The sequence below is a fragment of the Diachasmimorpha longicaudata genome, chromosome 10, assembly GCF_034640455.1.
Source record: "Diachasmimorpha longicaudata isolate KC_UGA_2023 chromosome 10, iyDiaLong2, whole genome shotgun sequence".
NCBI lineage: Eukaryota > Metazoa > Arthropoda > Insecta > Hymenoptera > Braconidae > Diachasmimorpha > Diachasmimorpha longicaudata.
In genome coordinates this window covers 1,298,751-1,317,238 of record NC_087234.1, presented here as the reverse complement: position 1 = coordinate 1,317,238, position 18,488 = coordinate 1,298,751, and the positions used below count along the sequence as shown (strand labels likewise).

General features: G+C 35.2%; 3 protein-coding genes across 11 annotated transcripts; 1 reads left to right on the top strand and 2 right to left on the bottom strand.

The window, feature by feature from the left end:
* Positions 1 to 30: 30 nt before the first annotated feature.
* On the bottom strand, positions 31 to 4,085 carry LOC135166664 (aarF domain-containing kinase 1). Its single transcript, XM_064129147.1, has 4 exons — positions 3,897 to 4,085; positions 3,737 to 3,824; positions 2,492 to 3,236; positions 31 to 1,435 (listed from the first exon to the last, which is right to left on the bottom strand). The coding sequence occupies exons 3-4, from the start codon at positions 3,200 to 3,202 to the stop codon at positions 560 to 562; spliced, it is 1,587 nt and encodes a 528-aa protein (XP_063985217.1). The 5' UTR covers positions 3,203 to 3,236; positions 3,737 to 3,824; positions 3,897 to 4,085; the 3' UTR covers positions 31 to 559.
* Positions 4,086 to 4,655: 570 nt separating this feature from the next.
* Positions 4,656 to 15,265, top strand: LOC135167012 (protein AAR2 homolog). Of its 8 annotated transcripts, XM_064129840.1 has the most exons (11): positions 4,656 to 4,783; positions 5,022 to 5,215; positions 6,146 to 6,261; positions 6,339 to 6,492; positions 6,693 to 6,962; positions 7,874 to 8,371; positions 8,625 to 10,872; positions 11,315 to 11,411; positions 11,484 to 11,625; positions 13,134 to 13,287; positions 14,542 to 15,265. In XM_064129840.1, exons 1-6 carry the CDS (start codon positions 4,754 to 4,756, stop codon positions 8,280 to 8,282), a joined length of 1,173 nt encoding a protein of 390 aa, XP_063985910.1. In that variant the 5' UTR covers positions 4,656 to 4,753; the 3' UTR covers positions 8,283 to 8,371; positions 8,625 to 10,872; positions 11,315 to 11,411; positions 11,484 to 11,625; positions 13,134 to 13,287; positions 14,542 to 15,265. The 8 variants fall into 8 exon arrangements, with proteins under 8 accessions (XP_063985910.1, XP_063985914.1, XP_063985913.1 ...); XM_064129844.1 differs by lacking the exon at positions 14,542 to 15,265 and having other exon boundaries at positions 10,755 to 10,872; positions 13,134 to 13,793; XM_064129843.1 differs by lacking the exon at positions 14,542 to 15,265 and having other exon boundaries at positions 8,650 to 10,872; positions 13,134 to 13,793.
* Positions 12,927 to 18,260, bottom strand: LOC135167013 (uncharacterized). Of its 2 annotated transcripts, XM_064129847.1 has the most exons (6): positions 17,915 to 18,260; positions 17,422 to 17,733; positions 15,276 to 16,428; positions 14,287 to 14,770; positions 13,170 to 13,244; positions 12,927 to 13,090 (listed from the first exon to the last, which is right to left on the bottom strand). In XM_064129847.1, the coding sequence occupies exons 1-3, from the start codon at positions 18,116 to 18,118 to the stop codon at positions 16,198 to 16,200; spliced, it is 747 nt and encodes a 248-aa protein (XP_063985917.1). In that variant the 5' UTR covers positions 18,119 to 18,260; the 3' UTR covers positions 12,927 to 13,090; positions 13,170 to 13,244; positions 14,287 to 14,770; positions 15,276 to 16,197. The 2 variants fall into 2 exon arrangements, with proteins under 2 accessions (XP_063985917.1, XP_063985916.1); XM_064129846.1 differs by having other exon boundaries at positions 14,287 to 16,428.
* Between the last annotated feature and the right edge of the window lie 228 nt (positions 18,261 to 18,488).

The window sequence follows — 18,488 nt, the reverse complement described above, 5'->3', positions numbered from 1 at the left end:
TCCTTTAAATACAATAAATGACGCCGTGGGTATGTTAATATTTATGGATTTATTACATTTTTTCCGCTCCATATAAAAAATTCAAAAACCTATTCCCACCCTTCCAGACCCAATTACTACCCTGGGTCAATGAATTATTCTCTTTACGCAATAACAATTAAATTTGTCCGTCAAACAATACCATCATTTGTTGTTAAAAAGATCCAATTATTTGAACTTTCTTTTGATGATTGTTGTAGAGACTATCAAAGTCTCAATTAATGATATGCAAAATCTATTTGCATTTTCTTTACATCGAAGACGGTCCAATATTGTTGTGCTGTCATTATGCGTTAATGCCCTGGTTAATTAATGTTCTTTCTTTCACTCCGTTTTTATTAAGTACCGAATACTAGAAATAAACTAACGTCCATTCAAGAAACTATTGTGTCGAATTTCTTCATGAACAAAACTTTTCTTGTAGCTCTTGATCTTTAGTCGATTCACATTTTCGTAGTGTAATCTATTAGTACAGTAGAATATTAGTTTAAATTGATTTTGTTAGTCATGAAACAAAATACTACGTCATCTCGCTGTGAAACGACAAAAATTTTTTGCTAAACAATGATCCAATGGTCCTTCTCAGATCAAAATGAACAACACCTAGCCACGTATAATACATAAATAACTTCCACAGAATCCACTGTTTGCCAATTAAAACTCCTAATCTACCTTCCCAGCTTTTAACATCGCTCATTTTCTCATCATAAATAGCATCCGTGCAGCACCTGGACATCTCCATAAACGCCGACATTCTCTGGGAAGTCTTCAGAGTGTGTTCAATACTCCGAATCAAGTCGTTAGTCTTGAGAACCAACAACATCTGCCTATTTACTCTCTCAAGAACTTCACTTATCTGTGGTAGTAGATTGGGTACCTCTTTCTGAAAGGCATTTTTTTCGTTTTTACTGTATTTGGTTCTCTCTACCCCTGCCATGATCGTATCCCAAGTCCTTCCAGAAACCATACAGGCCAGCAGACCATAGAGATCACCGACTCCTAAATCAGTGCAGTATCTCTTCATCCCTGTCTTATCCTTATTGAGAATTGCCATCCACAATTTGGAATAGGCCCACCTGAATTCATTGGAAAGTTCAGCGTAAAGACCGTGATCCAGGAGGACTATCTCTGCTTCGTTCCTATGATTTGTCTTCACCAGAATGTTTCCAGGATGGGGATCAGAATGTACGAAACCAGTGACGAAAATCATATGACTGTAGAGTCTACCCAATTTCTCACTAATTTCATATGGATTAATGTTATTTCGACGGATAAAGTCTAAATCATTGACTTGTCCTCCCTGAATGAATTCCATCGTCAGGACTCTAGGTGTACACAGTGCCCAGTAAATTTTGGGGATTTTCAGCCATTTATAGTGACGGAACATCGCTTCAACCTGTTGAAGACAGAAAGGTGGGGCCGATATAAGTGAGGATTGAAATGTACGTGGAAAGAATCATAATTAGTAGAATCACGTGAAGAATCGTGATATGGCTTTCAATTGAACGAATCGATTCTCCCTGTGATTAATAGAACATGAGATTTTGCATTTGTTTCAGTTTTCATTTCGATGATTTTCCCTCGAACATAAATAGAGCCACAATAACGCTCGCGTTTCCGAACAATTAACGCTGCAAATCAATCTTGTTATGCAATACAAATATCCTAGAACGGAGTTATAAGATTATCCTTGGTATATGATTCTAATTCATAATGTGGGGAAGAAGAATTCGCGTGAGTTGCACCTGACGATGCACCACTGATTTCCAGTAAACTTAACTCCCTCTATGGTATTGTGTCAATTGAAGACTTTGAACTCACATCAGTATATTCGGTTGACATAGTTGAACATACTAAATGTAAGAGCAGTCAAACATTTCTCTTTGAATGATTAACAGGGTATTTTAAAGGATTGTTTATCATCGCGCCTTCTCATCATTTCAAATCCATTATTAGAATTTAATGTTCACTTGTATAAAGGACCCATTTTTTTAAAATCAGAGCAGTTGTTCTCGTTGTACGAATCAGTTCCCATTTTTTCGATTAAATTAGGAGTAGCTTTTAATTGCTTATTGGAAACTAATTCTAATTTAGATAGAGATAGATTTATGTACAGATTTTTGTTACATCGTAATTGAAATGAATCCCCAGCAAAGTAAATTATTCTGGAAAGAATCCTCCTGTAATACAGGAACAAAACGAACGTCTTCGTATAAATTAGAATTCCCATAAGCCACTAAGAGGTTCTCCTAAGTTAATCGGAACAATGAAACCTAATTCATAGAATAGGAATATCATCTCTGGCTACGAGAAGAGAAGTACATGATTCATCGTGTAATGATGATCGCCATCGCTCGAAAACAGGATTTAAAATTCGGCCCTAAATTTCGTTTTGGAATGGAGTCAATCCTCAAATGTTCATGTTTTTGATCGCAATGACATTGTAACTAACCTTCTCAGCATTCTGCCCTTCATGATAAAAGTTCAATTCCCTGGGGATGTTCTTCTTAGTTTCATCAACTAACCAATCGAATTTGAACTCTGGAAATATCCAAGAGCACATTTTTACCAATGCAGCCATGGTTTTAATATCAACGTAAGAGTTTGTCTTCACTGATCTGTGCTGGACTTTAACCGCAACTGTTTCACCATTTTTGAGAACAGCTCGATGCACCTGAGCGAGAGAAGCAGCTCCAAGTGGTTCCGGATCGATTGAGGCGAAGACATCGTAAGGATGCTGCTTCAAGTCTTCCTTCAGAACAGTGAGAACGTCGTTGAAAGAGGACTGTGGAGCCTTGCTATGGAGTATTTTCAATGTCTGGACATACTCCTTAGGGAGAAGGTAGTCCAGAGCACCAATATGTTGGCCCACCTTAATGTAGACACCTTTGTTAGCGCAGCAAAGTTCCAGGAGACGAGCTGCACCAAATGAATGGGCTGAGGATTTGAGTTCGAGGTATTCTGGTGTGTCCTTTGGTAGCGAGGTAGTGTAGATGGTTTTTCGGTAATGCATGCCGATTACGAAGACTGACAATGCGGCTCGTGAAAGCCGGACGATGCCGATGGAACCGATGTCGTACTCGTTACTGCGGAGGGAAGCAAACGTCCCTATGGAGGCTGCCCCCAGGGCTGTGATTTTCAAAAGCCTACGTGGTTGCCACATTTTCACATAGAATTTCACAGATAATGATGGAGATCTGAAAAAAAAATTGGGTTAGAAGATGGAGAATCATTCTATTGATTTTAACGAAATGAGATGGAAAATTAACCGATTTCGGTGATGTTTTTGATAGTTTTATTGTCATCAATAAATAGATAGTGGCGTCAAAACAAGTAATTTTTGATCAATTTTTAGCAAGTGGTTTTTTTTTAATTTGTTGGGAATTGTGTTCTGCACGAGCAAAAATAAAAAAGTGAGTTGATCTGTCATTAGATTCATTTCGGCTTTTTTTTAAGTCGAGCCGCCAGGGTTTTGAGTTGAAAAATGTCTATAAAAGGTTTTTCTGTTTCTATCGGTTATATTAATGTTAAAGCACAGCAAAACGAAAAATTCCCCTCCAAAATCCCTCCCAGAGTATTTTTTGAACAATTTAAATTCGTGATGTTATCGATGTTATTCCATGTCTCCACAAATATTGGCAATAGAGAAAAAAGAATATGAAGACAAAATTATTCGTTATAGAATGTCATTCTTTACCATTTGGTGATTCTTAATTCCTTATCCATCCACATCATCACTTTCTTCCTTCGGACTTGACTGTCAGCTTACCATCGTAACAATTAACCTACAAAGTAACGAACGATAATAATTATTTGATTAAAGCCACAATGACTGCCAAGTTCTCAGCCACACAAACCTATGAAAACTGAATCACTGTTGATATTCAGTTGTGAATATCACTATTATCAATCAATAAAGTAATTGTCCGAGATACATTGATTAACTATTGTTTCTCTAAAGAGAAAGTGAAGAGAAATTGACGTCATTGACGAATCCATTTCCTCAATTTCAGATCAGAGGTGGAAGATATAAATGTGAAAGGGGAATGGGAAGAGTGGGGGGGAGAGGACTACTTACACTAGTTAGAGAGAGAGAGAGAGAAAGAGATTTTTCTCGAATCTATAACAAAAGGGAATAGAGAGAGTTAGAATATCAGGGAACCAATTCTCGCAGTCTCTGCGAGGTCGCGCGACGGTCACTTCCACCTTCCCCTCATCTCCTCCTCATCCCCACCAGGCAGCAGTTCGACACTGGCGGGATTATTTTTAAGTGTTAAAGTGATGAATAACCCCTCTAAAAATGTAAAATGTATCTTAAAAAAATAATAGAATAACAAAAGATAACAAAAGCACAATTATTCTTTATTCTGGTTTCACTTACTTTCCCCTCCGCCGCGATCTTCCGCTGCAATCACCCATTTTTACGAATTAATAAACTTATAGATAATGAAAAATCAGAATAAATAATTTTTTCTCTCAATTTTGCATCTGTTTTTCAGAGAAAAAAAAATAATTAACCTACTCTGCTGGAATTTGAACGCTTGGCGCCTGAAATTGCTGAATGGTGGGGATGAAGCGCGCGCACAAGTGCGGTACGCAGCGCCATGCGCGGCGTCTCGTGGTACTTGTCTCCTTGTTTTTGGTGCCGGTGCCAGCCGAGTTTGACAATGGCTCTCTCCATCATGTCTTCAGGAGAGGTTCTCCTGTGTTGTTTATGAAAAATAGTTTTCGAGGTTATATAGAGGTAATTTTGTCGAAAACATTGTCAATTATTTCATCTCCATCAGCTGCAAACCCCTGCCAATTGCTCTGTTGTCTAGAAATATTATTATCCAGTAGTATTATTTTCGTTCAGCATCCTTTTTTGCCCCCTAGACCCCCTAATAATTGTGTTTAGGCGAAATGACACTGATGAATCTCCACCTGATGTCTTTCAACAAATTTTGTTGAAACAAAAAGTAAAATCTTTATTACGATCGCAGGACAGAACAATGGGGGATGCCTCGAATATGGCGCCAGAACTGGCAAAGTATCTCTTCGAAAACGGAGGAACGATAATTATTACTGACGTTCCCAAAGGTACAGATTTCGGAATTGATTTGAAGTCCTGGAATACAGGAGAAAACTTTAAAGGAATGAAGATGATACCGCCTGGATTGCATTTCATACATTACAGGTAATATTTACATTCAACTTATCACATATAATACCACAAGTGGTTCAAAATTATCGAATATTTCCCGATAGATTCGTTGCAAACAAATGAAGGAGTCAAGTTTTTCAGGAAAAATCACTCGTGTTTCGCACTCGTGATTTTTTAGCCTGAAAAACTTGACGACTTCATTTGTATGCAGGGAACCTAGAGGGAAATATTCTATAATTTTGAAGCTCGAGTGGTATTCAGGGGATTATTTTTCCTATCCAAATTTCGGCCAGGAGAATTGTGCCATGACATGAAAAGAGGTTTATTTGGTTAGGTGTCGTTTGTTTACCAAAATTATCAAAAAATTATCGCATATAATACCACAAGAGCTCCGAAATTATCGGATATTTCGGATATATGTTTGTAGGGAACCTTGAGGGAAATATCAGATAATTTCGAAGTTCGAGTGGTATTCGGGGGATTATTTTTTGCATCCAAATGTTGGCCGATAGAATTGCACCATGCGACATAATTTTCAACGAATTGCCATTTAATCTGTCAGATACAATTGAGGGTTACTTCAACATTTGTTTTTTTTTATATATAGCAACATGCAAAATTTCCAGTGAAATTTCCAAGAATTTCCGCTGAAATACCGTGTTGACTATACAAAATAACGTCGAATGGTGCAATCCTATTGGCCAAGATTTGGATGGGAAAAATAATCATGAATATTATACACGAAGTGATTATCGTCACACGAAACAAAGACTCAACAATTTATATTTTATTGAGGTGACTGCTACAGTTTCTGATCAGTTAAGCCCAGAAGTGGGAATAAAAAGTGGGTGGACGAAAAAAAGGTCAATCAAATCCAACTGAAACTTCTTTCAACTTGAACTGTCGATATTTTTGGATAGAAATAATATGCACTACGAACTAATTTTTCCCATATAATTTCAGGGCGGTGAATGAACTAGGGGAATTGTCTCCAAGAGTTGGATTTTTCCACATAGTCAAGGAAAAAGAAATACTCGTCAAGAAGTGGAGTAAATTGGCAGAGGATCTTGATGATCAAGGTGAGAATTCAAATAATCAAGAGTATTCATTGACACTCCAAATTGGATTGAATTTAATCCAAAGGAAATCATTGCAGAAATCAACGAAGAAATTGTTATGAGATTCAAAGAGAATCTGAAAGATCTTGATAAATTTCTCGGGCCCTATCCTTATGATATGTGGAAGCCTTGGAAAGACTTGACAAGCAAAATCGATGATAATCTTATCGAGAGGTGTCGACCGTTATGTGGGTGAGTAGTTGCGATAAAACTGATGACAATATTCAAAATAATGCATTCTTTCTTTTTTTTCTCTACCTATTCATCTTCCTTATCATTCAATGAAATTCTGACTTATAATTGAACGGAAGGAATGTGTCAACTGTCAATGTGAATCAATTCAATGATTGAATTACAATAATCATGATTAATATTGATAATTTCAATAACAGATACGTCAGATCTGCTCTGGAATTGGTTCACTGTGACGATGCGTCCCGTCCAAGAGGTAGTCAAACTCGTAAACGAAGACATCACGTGATGACTCTTGAAGAAAAAGAGGATCTCTTGCTGCCGGACTTAAAACCTCTGCCAGGAACGGAATTAAGATTGACCCAATTACCAGACAAATATTATCCTGACGATGCGACACCCACGGAAATTACGCAATACTCGTTGGACTCGAGTTATGCACTAAATATTCTGTTGAAAAAAGTCAAGGAGTAAGTAAGAAACTTAAACAAATAAAAAAAATTAATAAAACAAATAAAATGAATAAAAATAGACTACATAAAATGAATTAGGGACTGCGTATGTTCTTTTGCAAACGTTTTCTATATCCACTTTGATTTTAGATTGTTTTTTTCTCACTATGTGATCCCCAAGAACTATAAATATATCTTTTTTAAACTTAAAAAATTAGGGACATTTTCAACGAACCTTTTTTTCTATTTCTTGGAAAAAAACATTTAAAAAACCGACCCCATTGCAGACCTATATAATTTATTATAAATTTATTATACTATGGAGTCACTCCTCCTGAAGAAATTGTCCCTGTGGTCTTACGGTGAAACTTCAAATTAACATTTATTAAATAATATAAGCAAATGATTAAGCTTCGAAAGAAAGAAAACCTGGTGTCGATGTTATGATCCAAGTGATTTCGACGTCTATTCAGGGACTTCTCTCGAAGTGAGAACTCATCTTAATCAAATATAATTAAAAATAAATATTTTACTATAAGTGTATTTATAATTTTTGGCCATATCACAGTGACGACACATCAGGTTAAAATTAGATGGTTCTGTGGAAAAAAAAATGAACAACAATCTAGATTACGTTGAGTAAATAGTATGCTTGGGCGTTGAACAATTTAACGAGTCAGCTGACTCCTTTTGTCCATTCAATTTTTCGAATGATCAAATATATTGTCGAAACCAAATTCGCTCTTATGAGATTATAAATAAATATAAAAAATATATTATTCATTAGCATTACCCATTTGTATGAACGGAAAAATGAAATAAGTCGAAATGAATAGTTCGAAAGTAATGAACAACATTTGGATATTTTATAAAATTTGATTTCCATGGAAAATTATTAATTTATTTTTCTCTTAATGGAAAAATTTCAGCCCAGTGGAAATCATAGGTGAACTACAACTATCTTTCGTGTGCTTTCTTGTGGGCCAGAGTTGGGATGCTTTTGAACACTGGAAAAAACTCATTTCCCTGATATGTCGTGCTGATCGAATTATTCCAGAACGTCGTGTCGTATACGTTGAGTTCCTACGAACACTTGAAATACAGTTGGCCCACGTCTGCGAAGACTTCCTCTGCGATATTGTTTCCAGCAATAACTTTGTTTATCACCATCTTCGCATCCTCTTCTCCAACATTGAATCGAATTCCGAGGTTGACGGTAGATTGAAATCTGAAGCTGCGAGAGCCAGGAACAGATTAACCAGCAAATTGTCGTGGGATTTTGAGAACTTACAGGATGAAGAGGATGATGAAGCCCCTGTTGTTGTTGCCATCGAATAATTTCTCTTTAATTATTGAACGGATGGAGATAGAATTAATTATATGGAATCAAAAATAATTATATTGTTGTATAATGATTGGATAAATGGGTAAGTAATAAAAATGTATATATTAAATTTGTTTTTATTGAAGACACCTGAGTATTCCTTATATCTTGAATATTTAGTAACTATACAGAATGACTCGGATGCAATGACATATTTTCAAGGGAATAGTGACCCATTTTCCAAACCACTCCACAAAACTTTGTATTGGTGCATTTTTTACAAATATTTATTTATGTTTTTCTCAACACATTTCATAGATTTTTTCAAAATTGAAAATATTATTTTGATATTTCAGGGACTCTCTTTCAAATTAAATTCAGAATTCAATTGAATAGAATTGATTTTCCATTTTACATCTTTGAATGTTCACAACACATTCAACTCGACTGTTGGTGATAGTTCAATGTCGTACGTACATTTGAGGCTTCTATTCGGGTGGGTCAATGCTGCCAACGACCCCGATTGATTGTGACAATTTTATAATATGAAGACGAGACTGGTGCTATTCGCGTATTTTCTTAACTATCGATCCGAAAAATATGAAAGATGTACCATTGAAAGATCATGGACGATTTATATTATGTAACTAAGGGCAATTTTTTGGTTCCTTTATAATTATTAAAAATCATTTAGAGGTAGTGCAGAGGATAGCGGTATCGTCTATACATACCCAGCAACACTCGGCCTGAGTCGATTAGAAATGGACATGCAGAGTCAAAACTTTTTCTTGCCCGATGCCCTGTCGGGCATCTCGATAATCACCCAATTGATAATCAGTAATTGGAAATTCACAATATATATTATGTTTTAAGAATGATAATACATGTCAATCTTTACTGAACTGATACATCAAGAATTTGGAAGATCTTCAGCAGTCGCCCATGCATAAATACAACAATTTATTGGAAAAAAGTCTTTGAACAATATTAAATTGTTCCAAACGTGGAAGTATTCGTCATATTTAATGCGTCCAGTGTTGGTCCTTTTCTCCTCGGTCTCTTCATCATGTTGACAATGTAAGGGTCGAGTGTTGCCTATCGAACATATAGAAATGACAAAAGTTTTTGATGAATTTCGTAATGTAATGATTCTTAAATAATGTGTCTTATGGTAAAATCAGCATTTCAAAATATTCCAGAGAGTTTTTAAAAATTAAATCTATTCAAATTAGAATTTTGAAATTTTCAAATGATTAAAATAATTAGAATTTTTAAAAATCATTTCTCCAACTGCTGCCCAAGTTATTCTGAACCACTTTGATATACTGACCGCTATTGAAAGTGACTTTAATCAACACTGAGAATTAAATAAATTAAATTAATAGATTCAGTGGATAAACATCAATGCCTTCCTCACATTTATATAAAAATTGAATGTAAAAATTATTGAAATATGTACGAACACGCACTGATTCAGTTTCTGTAGAAGGACTCTCAGCTTCACCGATTCCTCTGTCGAGATCCACAAATTTTAATTCGTCGGGTTTCACCGATCGGCTCATGGCTACGGCACAAACGGATAGAACTCCAAAAATGACAAACCTCATTTTTTCTTGGACAAATGTAGTTGAGGTCTACTAGTCTCGGTGCTTTTATAGCTAGTCTCATCCGAAAAAACTACGTCATTAGTCTATTCTATCTCTGATATTAGGGAGGAACCACTCGAATTGTCATTGCGTGATTCATAAATTGAACTCCACGCTCATAATGGCTGATTACGTCTATACACGAAATTTCCTAAAATTTATCGATTTCATGGTCCAGCATTATTTGATGGACTAAAGTGAAGAATATAGGAGAATGTGCCATGAAATGCCTCGGAAGCTGAGCATTCATTGTTTCACAGTTTATGAAGAAATTGATATAAATTAAACGTACGGTGGGGAGTGCTAGTTAAAATCTAGAAGATAAATTAAACGTATGGTGGGGAGACATAGTTAGAAGTTAGGAGAAAGAGTAGAAATCACCTTCATATTAACCCCGAAAATCAAATCTTGATTTTCGATCAATGTTTCAAATCAAATCAAGCAAATAAAAGTTTGAATCAAATCGAATCTACCGAATAGGATCGATAGGTTCGAATTTATCATATATTCCTTTGGATTTCCTGAATATTTCATCGACTTTTAATAGTTCTGAAAACTTATTATGGACGATAACAATGGAATTACATAAAATAAGATATTTTTAATAGAATAATGAATATGCAATCAACAAGATATATTTCGTAAATTTTTTGCAAAATATTTTTTCTGAGTATATTCTTAAAATTATCTCCATTATAAATAATTTAAGAAATGTATTTATTCTTCTTTTTATTTACTTCAAAATGTCTCCATTAGTCAGTTGCAATAGTAAGTCAAGTACACCATATCTTCATTACATTGCATGAATTACATGAATAATTTCTTTATTTTTTTTTGTAGAAAAATTGGTCTGTCTCAGCCTTCACCGACACCGAAAATATTGACGCTTTGATTATTCCAAATCCAGTTATGTCTGCAGTTTTCATCAGCATCGGTTCTTCTTTTTCCTTAGCAAAATGTACGTACATTCCAGTTATTGGATGTTTAACACAAGTGGATCCCTCCGTATTCTCCTGTAACATCATTGAAAATTAGCCGAACGAACAGGACATCACGAGCTTATTTACAGTCGCGCTACCCTCAGGACGGTATTCTACCAACCGGATACACTGATTCTGAATATTTTCAGTTGCCAAATTTGCTATTTGCATGAGTACAATTAGTATTACTCAGTTCCTCAATTCAACTTTAGAAAGTATTGAAATTTTTTTAAACATCTCGTACTTATAAACAAGTAATGGAACTTGTTGTCCAAACGAGGGATGATCTTTCACAAAAGTGTCAAAAAGTTCTTCGATTTTCTTACGTTAAATTCTCAAAAATTTCCACTGTAATCGTCAACAACGGGAATGTTGATTGTCCCATAAAAAATTCTTTTCTTTTTAATTTTTCAATTTTAGGTCTTTCTGTCTAAGTTTCTATAAAAGTTAAAAAATATGAGAATAAGATGATTGCAAGACGAACGCGAAAACAAAAATACAATTCTCAAAAGTTTTCGTAAGTTTTACTATTTATATAAATCTTGGATGTTAAAAAAACATCACCGCAAAATTTAATTTAATTTTTCAGATTATTCTACATACTTTCTAATGACAATTAACTTATCGAAGATGACAGTTACCATGGAAGTGTTGGACGTGGTCGTGGGGGAGCGGGTGCTCTGATGATGAAGTTGTAATTCGTAGCTGGAGTGTCCTTTTAACGAATACAGGTAAAAAACAGATTAAATAATTAATGTACATCATATATTATTCATATGCTATATATATATATATATATACATAACATATATAAAATACATATCTATTAAACTTATGATTTAATAACATTTATTCTCGTTATACTTAAAAATTTATATATTTATCAAATAAATTAAATATATATATAATAAATATATAAATTTGATTGAATACTTCATTCAAAGCATAAAATATATATTTTATGATTTATTTATTTTTTTCTCCTTTGTTAACTTCACAGAAAATATGGATTGAAGGCCCCAAATAACGGAAACATCAATTCAGCTCAAAACGCTTTAATTTTCAGTTTTAATTTTCAATGTTTTTTGGCAATAATTATATTTCAAGTAATATTATCCTCGAATTGCTTTTTCCGTTGCTTTCAACAAGCTTGTCTATAGTTGTTATTATGAAAGTTGGTTTTTATCATGTAACGATTGCATGTTCAGTGTAAATTTAATAGAAAAATTGATAATTATAGAGTACGTTGTTTTAAGCCATCACATGCACTCCGTTTTCGGCTGTGTAATCTCATTAAACCACAAATTTTCAATTATTTGTCCAAAAACCACTCCACACTCCTTTTTTTTTCATCACACACTATAAAATACGCACACGAGGCGCATGCTTATACCTAATTTATGGTAAATTTATGCTTATAATAACATACTGCAGTTGGAGAGGCTTCATGGAAGGGTCCAGCGATTCCTCGGTTATTATTCTTTGCTGTCTTCAATCTCGAACAGATACATCTGCCCATTCCCACCATAACACACGTCATCAAAATCATGACTATGAGAAATTTCATTTTGTTCTTCAACAACTAACTAAACTAACGCTCATCCATGCTTTTATAACTTAATTAAACTTCGTCACACTGAAATTGCCTGAGCCATCATTTCCTGATCGCTGACGCTCGAGAACAAGCTGATTCTGTTATCTCTACCTACTGCATTTGACGTATAAATCGAGCGTCAGAGTATAATCTCTGTGACTGTCCTGGCGGAAATGCAGTAGTTGAAAAATATATTATTGCAGTCATGATGCTGGGGCGCCTAAAATAATTGTCATTAATTATCAGGAGAGAAAAATTGATTAGAACGGAATGATTATTTTGTTGATTTCGTTGTTTTATGAAGGGAATGGGGCTTCGATTATTGGGCCTCTGAAACAGACCCATTTGGCAGTTAAAAAATCGAAGAATTATTGTGAAAGACAATCCAGTTTTTATTAATTATGACCGTTATGAAGCATGTCGAAATAATTTCACACCTTTTATGTTTGCTTTTTTATTTATTATCAACAATTCATAGTAAATGTATAATAAATTTTGTTTGATAAAATCAGTATTGTATCAGCTTCATATTCAGTAGTTCCATCTCCAAAAACAATCCATTGTGACACTGGGATTCCACTCTATGAATTTATTCAAAGCCTCTGTTCGGGATAAAATGTCAATAGAAATTGTTCATGATCTTAGTAAATTACAGAGCTGGATATCAATGAAGATACTTACAGGATGTGGTGGACGTGGAGGAATTGGCAGTGGTTTTGGACGGCTTGGCTCGGGCTCAGGTGCACGACGAAGTCTCTAATGTCGGGAAAGATTATATCATTAAACAATTCAGATTCAGGTAACTTGAAAACAAATTCAGCATTAAAATCGTCCAAAACAATAAGTCTAGGATATAAAGGTCACTGTTTAAAAAATCTTATATTTTAAGATAAGTGACGTAGGGATTTTTCTTCTCGTCTTCGAGTCTGACGACAATGCCACGCGATGAAAAATCCCTAGGGATCCTTCCATGAATAGTATTTTTCCCCAGTGACTTTCACTTTCTGGAGTTGGAGGAAGGGTTAGTGCCAACCCCTGAGCGAGGAAAAATGAAGACCAGTACGGAAAATGAATTTTAGTGGATAGCTGACTATTAATTTCCAGAGTTTTGACACTGCGTGCAATTTAGAAATAAGAAATCATAAAATTTCAGATTTCATTAAAAATTCTACAAGATTTCAGACTTTTTCGCCACAGGGCGATGAGAATTCCTTAGGTTATTAACAATTAACATCTAATTGGAATATTCAGTGACAAATTATAATGTATCTTCAACAAAATGTCAAATTTTCTAATTTTTTTATGTCTAAATCGCACATTTTTTTCTTGTTGAAAACGCCCAATACCTAATATATGCTATGCTATATGTTGCTATGTATCTTTATTTGTCTACGGAGGGTTAGATGGAGTGGCACTATTAATTATATGAAACTCGAAATTGCTCAAAAAGCAGAGTTACTAAAGGGATCTATCTTGCTCATCGTCAAATCGTTGCTAAGTTACCTAATATCAAATATATGTAAAGTTATTAATTATTTAGAATCACTTCAAGCAGTAAATACTAGCCATATTAACTATTTAGGGAGCTTTCAATGTTAAATACACGAATATTTAGCATTTGACGTTTTTCAAATAAATAAATATTGGGGTATTTAGTATTTTCATTTTTTTTATACTAAATGTTTCGATACTTCGTTTTTTCATCGATTATAAATATCAAATACTGCAATATTTAGTACTGTAACCGGTATTTGCAAAAAATTAAACTTGAGTACGGCCCACACTGGTATCTTCTTACCGGATGAGGTATGACTGGTCTCACTGGAGGATTAGGACGAATGGGCTTGACCGGAGGTGGCTTAGGAACCCCAGCGGGTTCCGGTTCGGCCATAACCACAGCAGCAAAGACAACCAGCAACGCAAAAATTACCACTTTCATTTTTCTGATATCCTCAACTTTTACTGACTGAGACAATTCAGAACTGATGTTAGTAACACTTGCAACGAAGTCTTTTATAGTTGGATATAATTGAATTTTTTTCTTACATTTCAGTATCGGTGGAGTCGGGGAATCACCGACTTCTTGGATGCAGAGCCTATTTGTTTTCCTTGTGCGTTCAGCACACGTGCGTCGTATTCGTACCACGATAACATGGAGAGACGATACCCTCGGCCAGTCGATTATTCATGGATTCGTTATGAATTCAATGTATGTATCCAAAGGCAAGTTCAATGAGCATCAGGGGATTCACCAGTCGATTGCTGCAGTTAATTTATTGACACTAGCGTATGAGGCACCAGAGTATAAAAAATACAGATTAAATATACAAGAGAAAAGAAATTAGAAACTAATTTTTTTTTAATTAAAAATTCAAATCATATCTCGAATATCATATATAATATAATATATAACATAATATAATATATTTTACAGTATAATTAATCAAGTATTGAAAACCACGTTTATTGACAAAAATAAAGAATGAATCATTTCAGGGGAACAAACGGAGAGTGTTAACTTCAGAGAAAATATTTTAGAGAAAGAAAGAATATGAAGATATTCGAAGGAGAAAGAGTACAATTTATAACAATATACATACTTTGATATGCACAGCTTAGCTACGCACCCAAAAAAACCTAGTAAAGACCGTTACATCATCATGCGAGTAATAGATTCGTTAATTAAAAAAACTCACGTAACGTTGTGTGTCACCGCTTCATTTTGCTAAGGTATCTGTAATATAATGCCCTTTGAAAAAATTAAATATTATGATGACTTTTACTGACTTTTATTGCCGCTAGACGGTCCTCATTAGTCCAGAAGGGTAATCAGCCTTTCGACCATTTTACACTTTGCCTTAGGCAGCCGTTTAGTCGATGGTCTCGAGTATCTGTGCCCTACGCGCAAATTCGTAGCATCCCTTGATACCGTCCCTGTCGACATGTATATCCATGTCCATGTGGACCCCAAAACCTCCCACTGACTTCATCGAGTCCGCTGCATCTTGTGCATAAGTGATGAGAAATATCATGATATAATGTAAAATTTATATTATATTGTTACGTGTCCCCCTTCGAATATCATTTATTTGTCTATGACCTGAACTTGGTCAGAAGAACGACTGTCTTTTGGATTAACATTAGTCTGTGTGTGTCTCTCTTCGGAGCTCTTACATGACACATCGTAATACTTCTTGTAATTAATAAACCGCCCCAAACATTTACCAACCTGTGTCGTCTTTATTCTTCGCTGGATATAACAATATATTAATAAGCTTATCTTATAAGCTTAATAAAATTTATATTATATACATGTATGTATTAATAAGAATTAGAAATTTATGTATCTATAATAGAAGTTTTCACGCATAGTGCGGAAAAAGTCATTCTGACGAATGTTGCTTAACACCCCGGACCGACGGAGAATATTATAAAGCGCATGAGTCAGAATTGGTTTTTTGGACGTCGCTGTGATGTTATTGTCTGTCATCGGCCGCAATAACATAAAAGGTTTTTCAAAACCCTTGAAAAACGAAGCAGTATTGGTTCAAAAAATGATTCATTCATGTCGCTAAAGTCATAAATTTCCAGCAATGTGTGCATACGACTCGTTTACTTTGATAAGAAAGTTATTGATATTTATTCAAGATTAACAAACTCGTTGTCAGTGACACCCATATAATCTTCGACATTTATACAAAAGTTATATTTATTTTTCACAAGAGTTGTTCGCAGGCGTTTCAGCTGGGTCACCATCACTCGATAGTAAACTGACTTTTTCTTGGTATTTTTTTCGGAGATTCTGGAAGAGTCCAAGCTGAGTTTCATACTCAGTCTTGAGTTCCGCGTTGAGTTTTGCAGTTGTATTCATTCGACTTATCATCTCATCATGGCGAGAACGTTCGGCTGATATTTTTGATTCCATACTGTCTACGTCCTCCTGCAAAATGTATATTTATGACAACAGGACAATTGAAATGCTACGAATATTTAGGAAGATATTTATTTAATAATTAATCTTTATGGATATTTTTCTGTTTTCTGACCAAAAGAATTGTGAACATAGATAACGATCCGAGATATTCCATTTTAAATGAGTTAAGCTCTGACCTTCAACCTCTTGAGAAATTTTTTTTTACGTCTTTTGCTTCAATGGGGAGATTTGAAATTAAGCTTCTGACACTTGAACAGGCCTGAGGTCGTTGTCTTCAGGCCTAGGGCCTGGTAAATATCACTTACTCCTCAGTCGTCCCCCAATTATAAAATAGAAAGGTCAGTATCTCGATTCGCATTCGAAGGGAGTTCAATTCGAGTCTCTGCAGATTTGAATCAAACAGAACTCGAATACTAATCGCCTGTCCGGAGATCCAAATCGGACTTCCCTCGAAGGCTAATAAAGATATTGAACTACTTGATTTTATAATAAACAATCGATCAAATCTCGAATGATGGGTTCACCAGGGCCAAGCTCAGGCCGGTCCACAACTTAATTAGTTGGGCCTCGTGAAGATAGTTTATCGATTTTCAAGACAAACGTGACTTAATGGTTGGAACCCTCAGGACACGACGTTTTTACTAGAAATTCGAAAATGTCTCCCTTGTTCTTTAATTTCTGGAAAAAGTATCAAGTTTTTTTATGTAGGAAATTTTCTTAGAAATTCTTAAAATGTCCTGGCAGATCGTTCGATGGCTAGTCGATTGTCATGGACATGAACACTTGGTCAATAGCTGATTGATGGTTACTCATGACTAGATGATCAATTAATCGATAGTCGAGTGCTGGTCGACAAGCAGTCGATGATCGCTCACTGATGATGTGTCAACCTCATATTTAACAGAGGTTGATCATCACTAGTCGATTATCGCATCAAACTAGATATCATTCTAATTAAAACTACTTCCCCCAGATAGTCCTCATCATCCCAGTAATCACCTGTAAATGCTTCACTTCCATGTTCCGAATATCAAGAAGATTCTTCGTGATTGCCACCACTTCCTTCAGGGATGACACCTGCTTACCCAAAGCACTAATCTGGCATTCCTGATTAGCGACAAGACGACTTCGACCCTCAAGTTTCCGCTCAGCCTGACTCAACTTACTTTTGAGGTCTTCAAGCTGACGACGAAGAGACATCTCATCGTCTTTGTTAGATGTTACTGCATCGTATGAGGCCTCCAAGGCTGCTAGTTTGCTTTCGGTTTCCTCCAGCTTCTTCTTATAATCATTACGCTCCTTTGTTCGTTCCTGGGATGATTATTGATAATTATTCATTTTTAAAAGGGATAAAATTTCAGGGACATGACAATGTAGTACTAGGGTTTGAAGATTTGGCATCTGAAATTGTCTTTTTGTCAAATTTAGTTACATTTCGTTATTAGTTTCTATTCATCTATTTATTTATTTAGTTCTGAATAGTTTGACTTACGAGTAACTTTTGTTGGAATAATCCGACCAACTCATTTGCCGCAGCTTCAGATTTCTCCCCTATTTTAGGTTCCGTATTCGATGGAGCTATTCCAGGCTCCTCTGCACCTGCAGTTTCCGAATTTAATGTCAACTTTTGTGGTAGCACCTCAATGTTACAGGAGTCACCACCTGCATTACAAGAGTCCTGAATAATTTCTGACATTCTTGTAATATTTTTTATTGATTTTGATGACTTGAGGATGTGGTGAGTCCAGGAATTTGCCTGTTTTCACAATTCCGATGATTCTGCGTGTTCCTCCAAACCACAATACTTGAAGACTACGAAAACGAAGCAGGAAATAGTTATTTTTAGACAATTCCACGACGGTCACTCTATTTTAAATCCAGAGGCACTATGACAGCCCACTTCATCCCATCGTGGAGTATTTCTCGTCGAAAATCCTTAGTAACAATTGAATCCACATTTTACCGTAACAAAATCCAATCCTATAATAAACCACACATCCAAAGAAGATGATCTCATGTGATCAATGAACTACGTTCTCTGCTCAATTAACAAAAATTTGAATTTT

Coding starts and splice junctions, on each gene's coding strand:
- LOC135167013 (XM_064129846.1), bottom strand. CDS start 18,118: ATGTCAGAAATTATTCAGGACTCTTGTAATGCAGGTGGTGACTCCTGT. Junction 17,734..17,914: donor TATTCCAACAAAAGTTACTC/GTAAGTCAAACT, acceptor TAATCATCCCAG/GAACGAACAAAGGAGCGTAA. Junction 16,429..17,421: donor TGGAAGTGAAGCATTTACAG/GTGATTACTGGG, acceptor TACATTTTGCAG/GAGGACGTAGACAGTATGGA.
- LOC135166664 (XM_064129147.1), bottom strand. CDS start 3,202: ATGTGGCAACCACGTAGGCTTTTGAAAATCACAGCCCTGGGGGCAGCC. Junction 1,436..2,491: donor AAGGGCAGAATGCTGAGAAG/GTTAGTTACAAT, acceptor TGTCTTCAACAG/GTTGAAGCGATGTTCCGTCA.
- LOC135167012 (XM_064129840.1), top strand. CDS start 4,754: ATGAAAAATAGTTTTCGAGGTTATATAGAG. Junction 6,262..6,338: donor AGAGGATCTTGATGATCAAG/GTGAGAATTCAA, acceptor AAATCATTGCAG/AAATCAACGAAGAAATTGTT. Junction 6,493..6,692: donor AGGTGTCGACCGTTATGTGG/GTGAGTAGTTGC, acceptor TTTCAATAACAG/ATACGTCAGATCTGCTCTGG.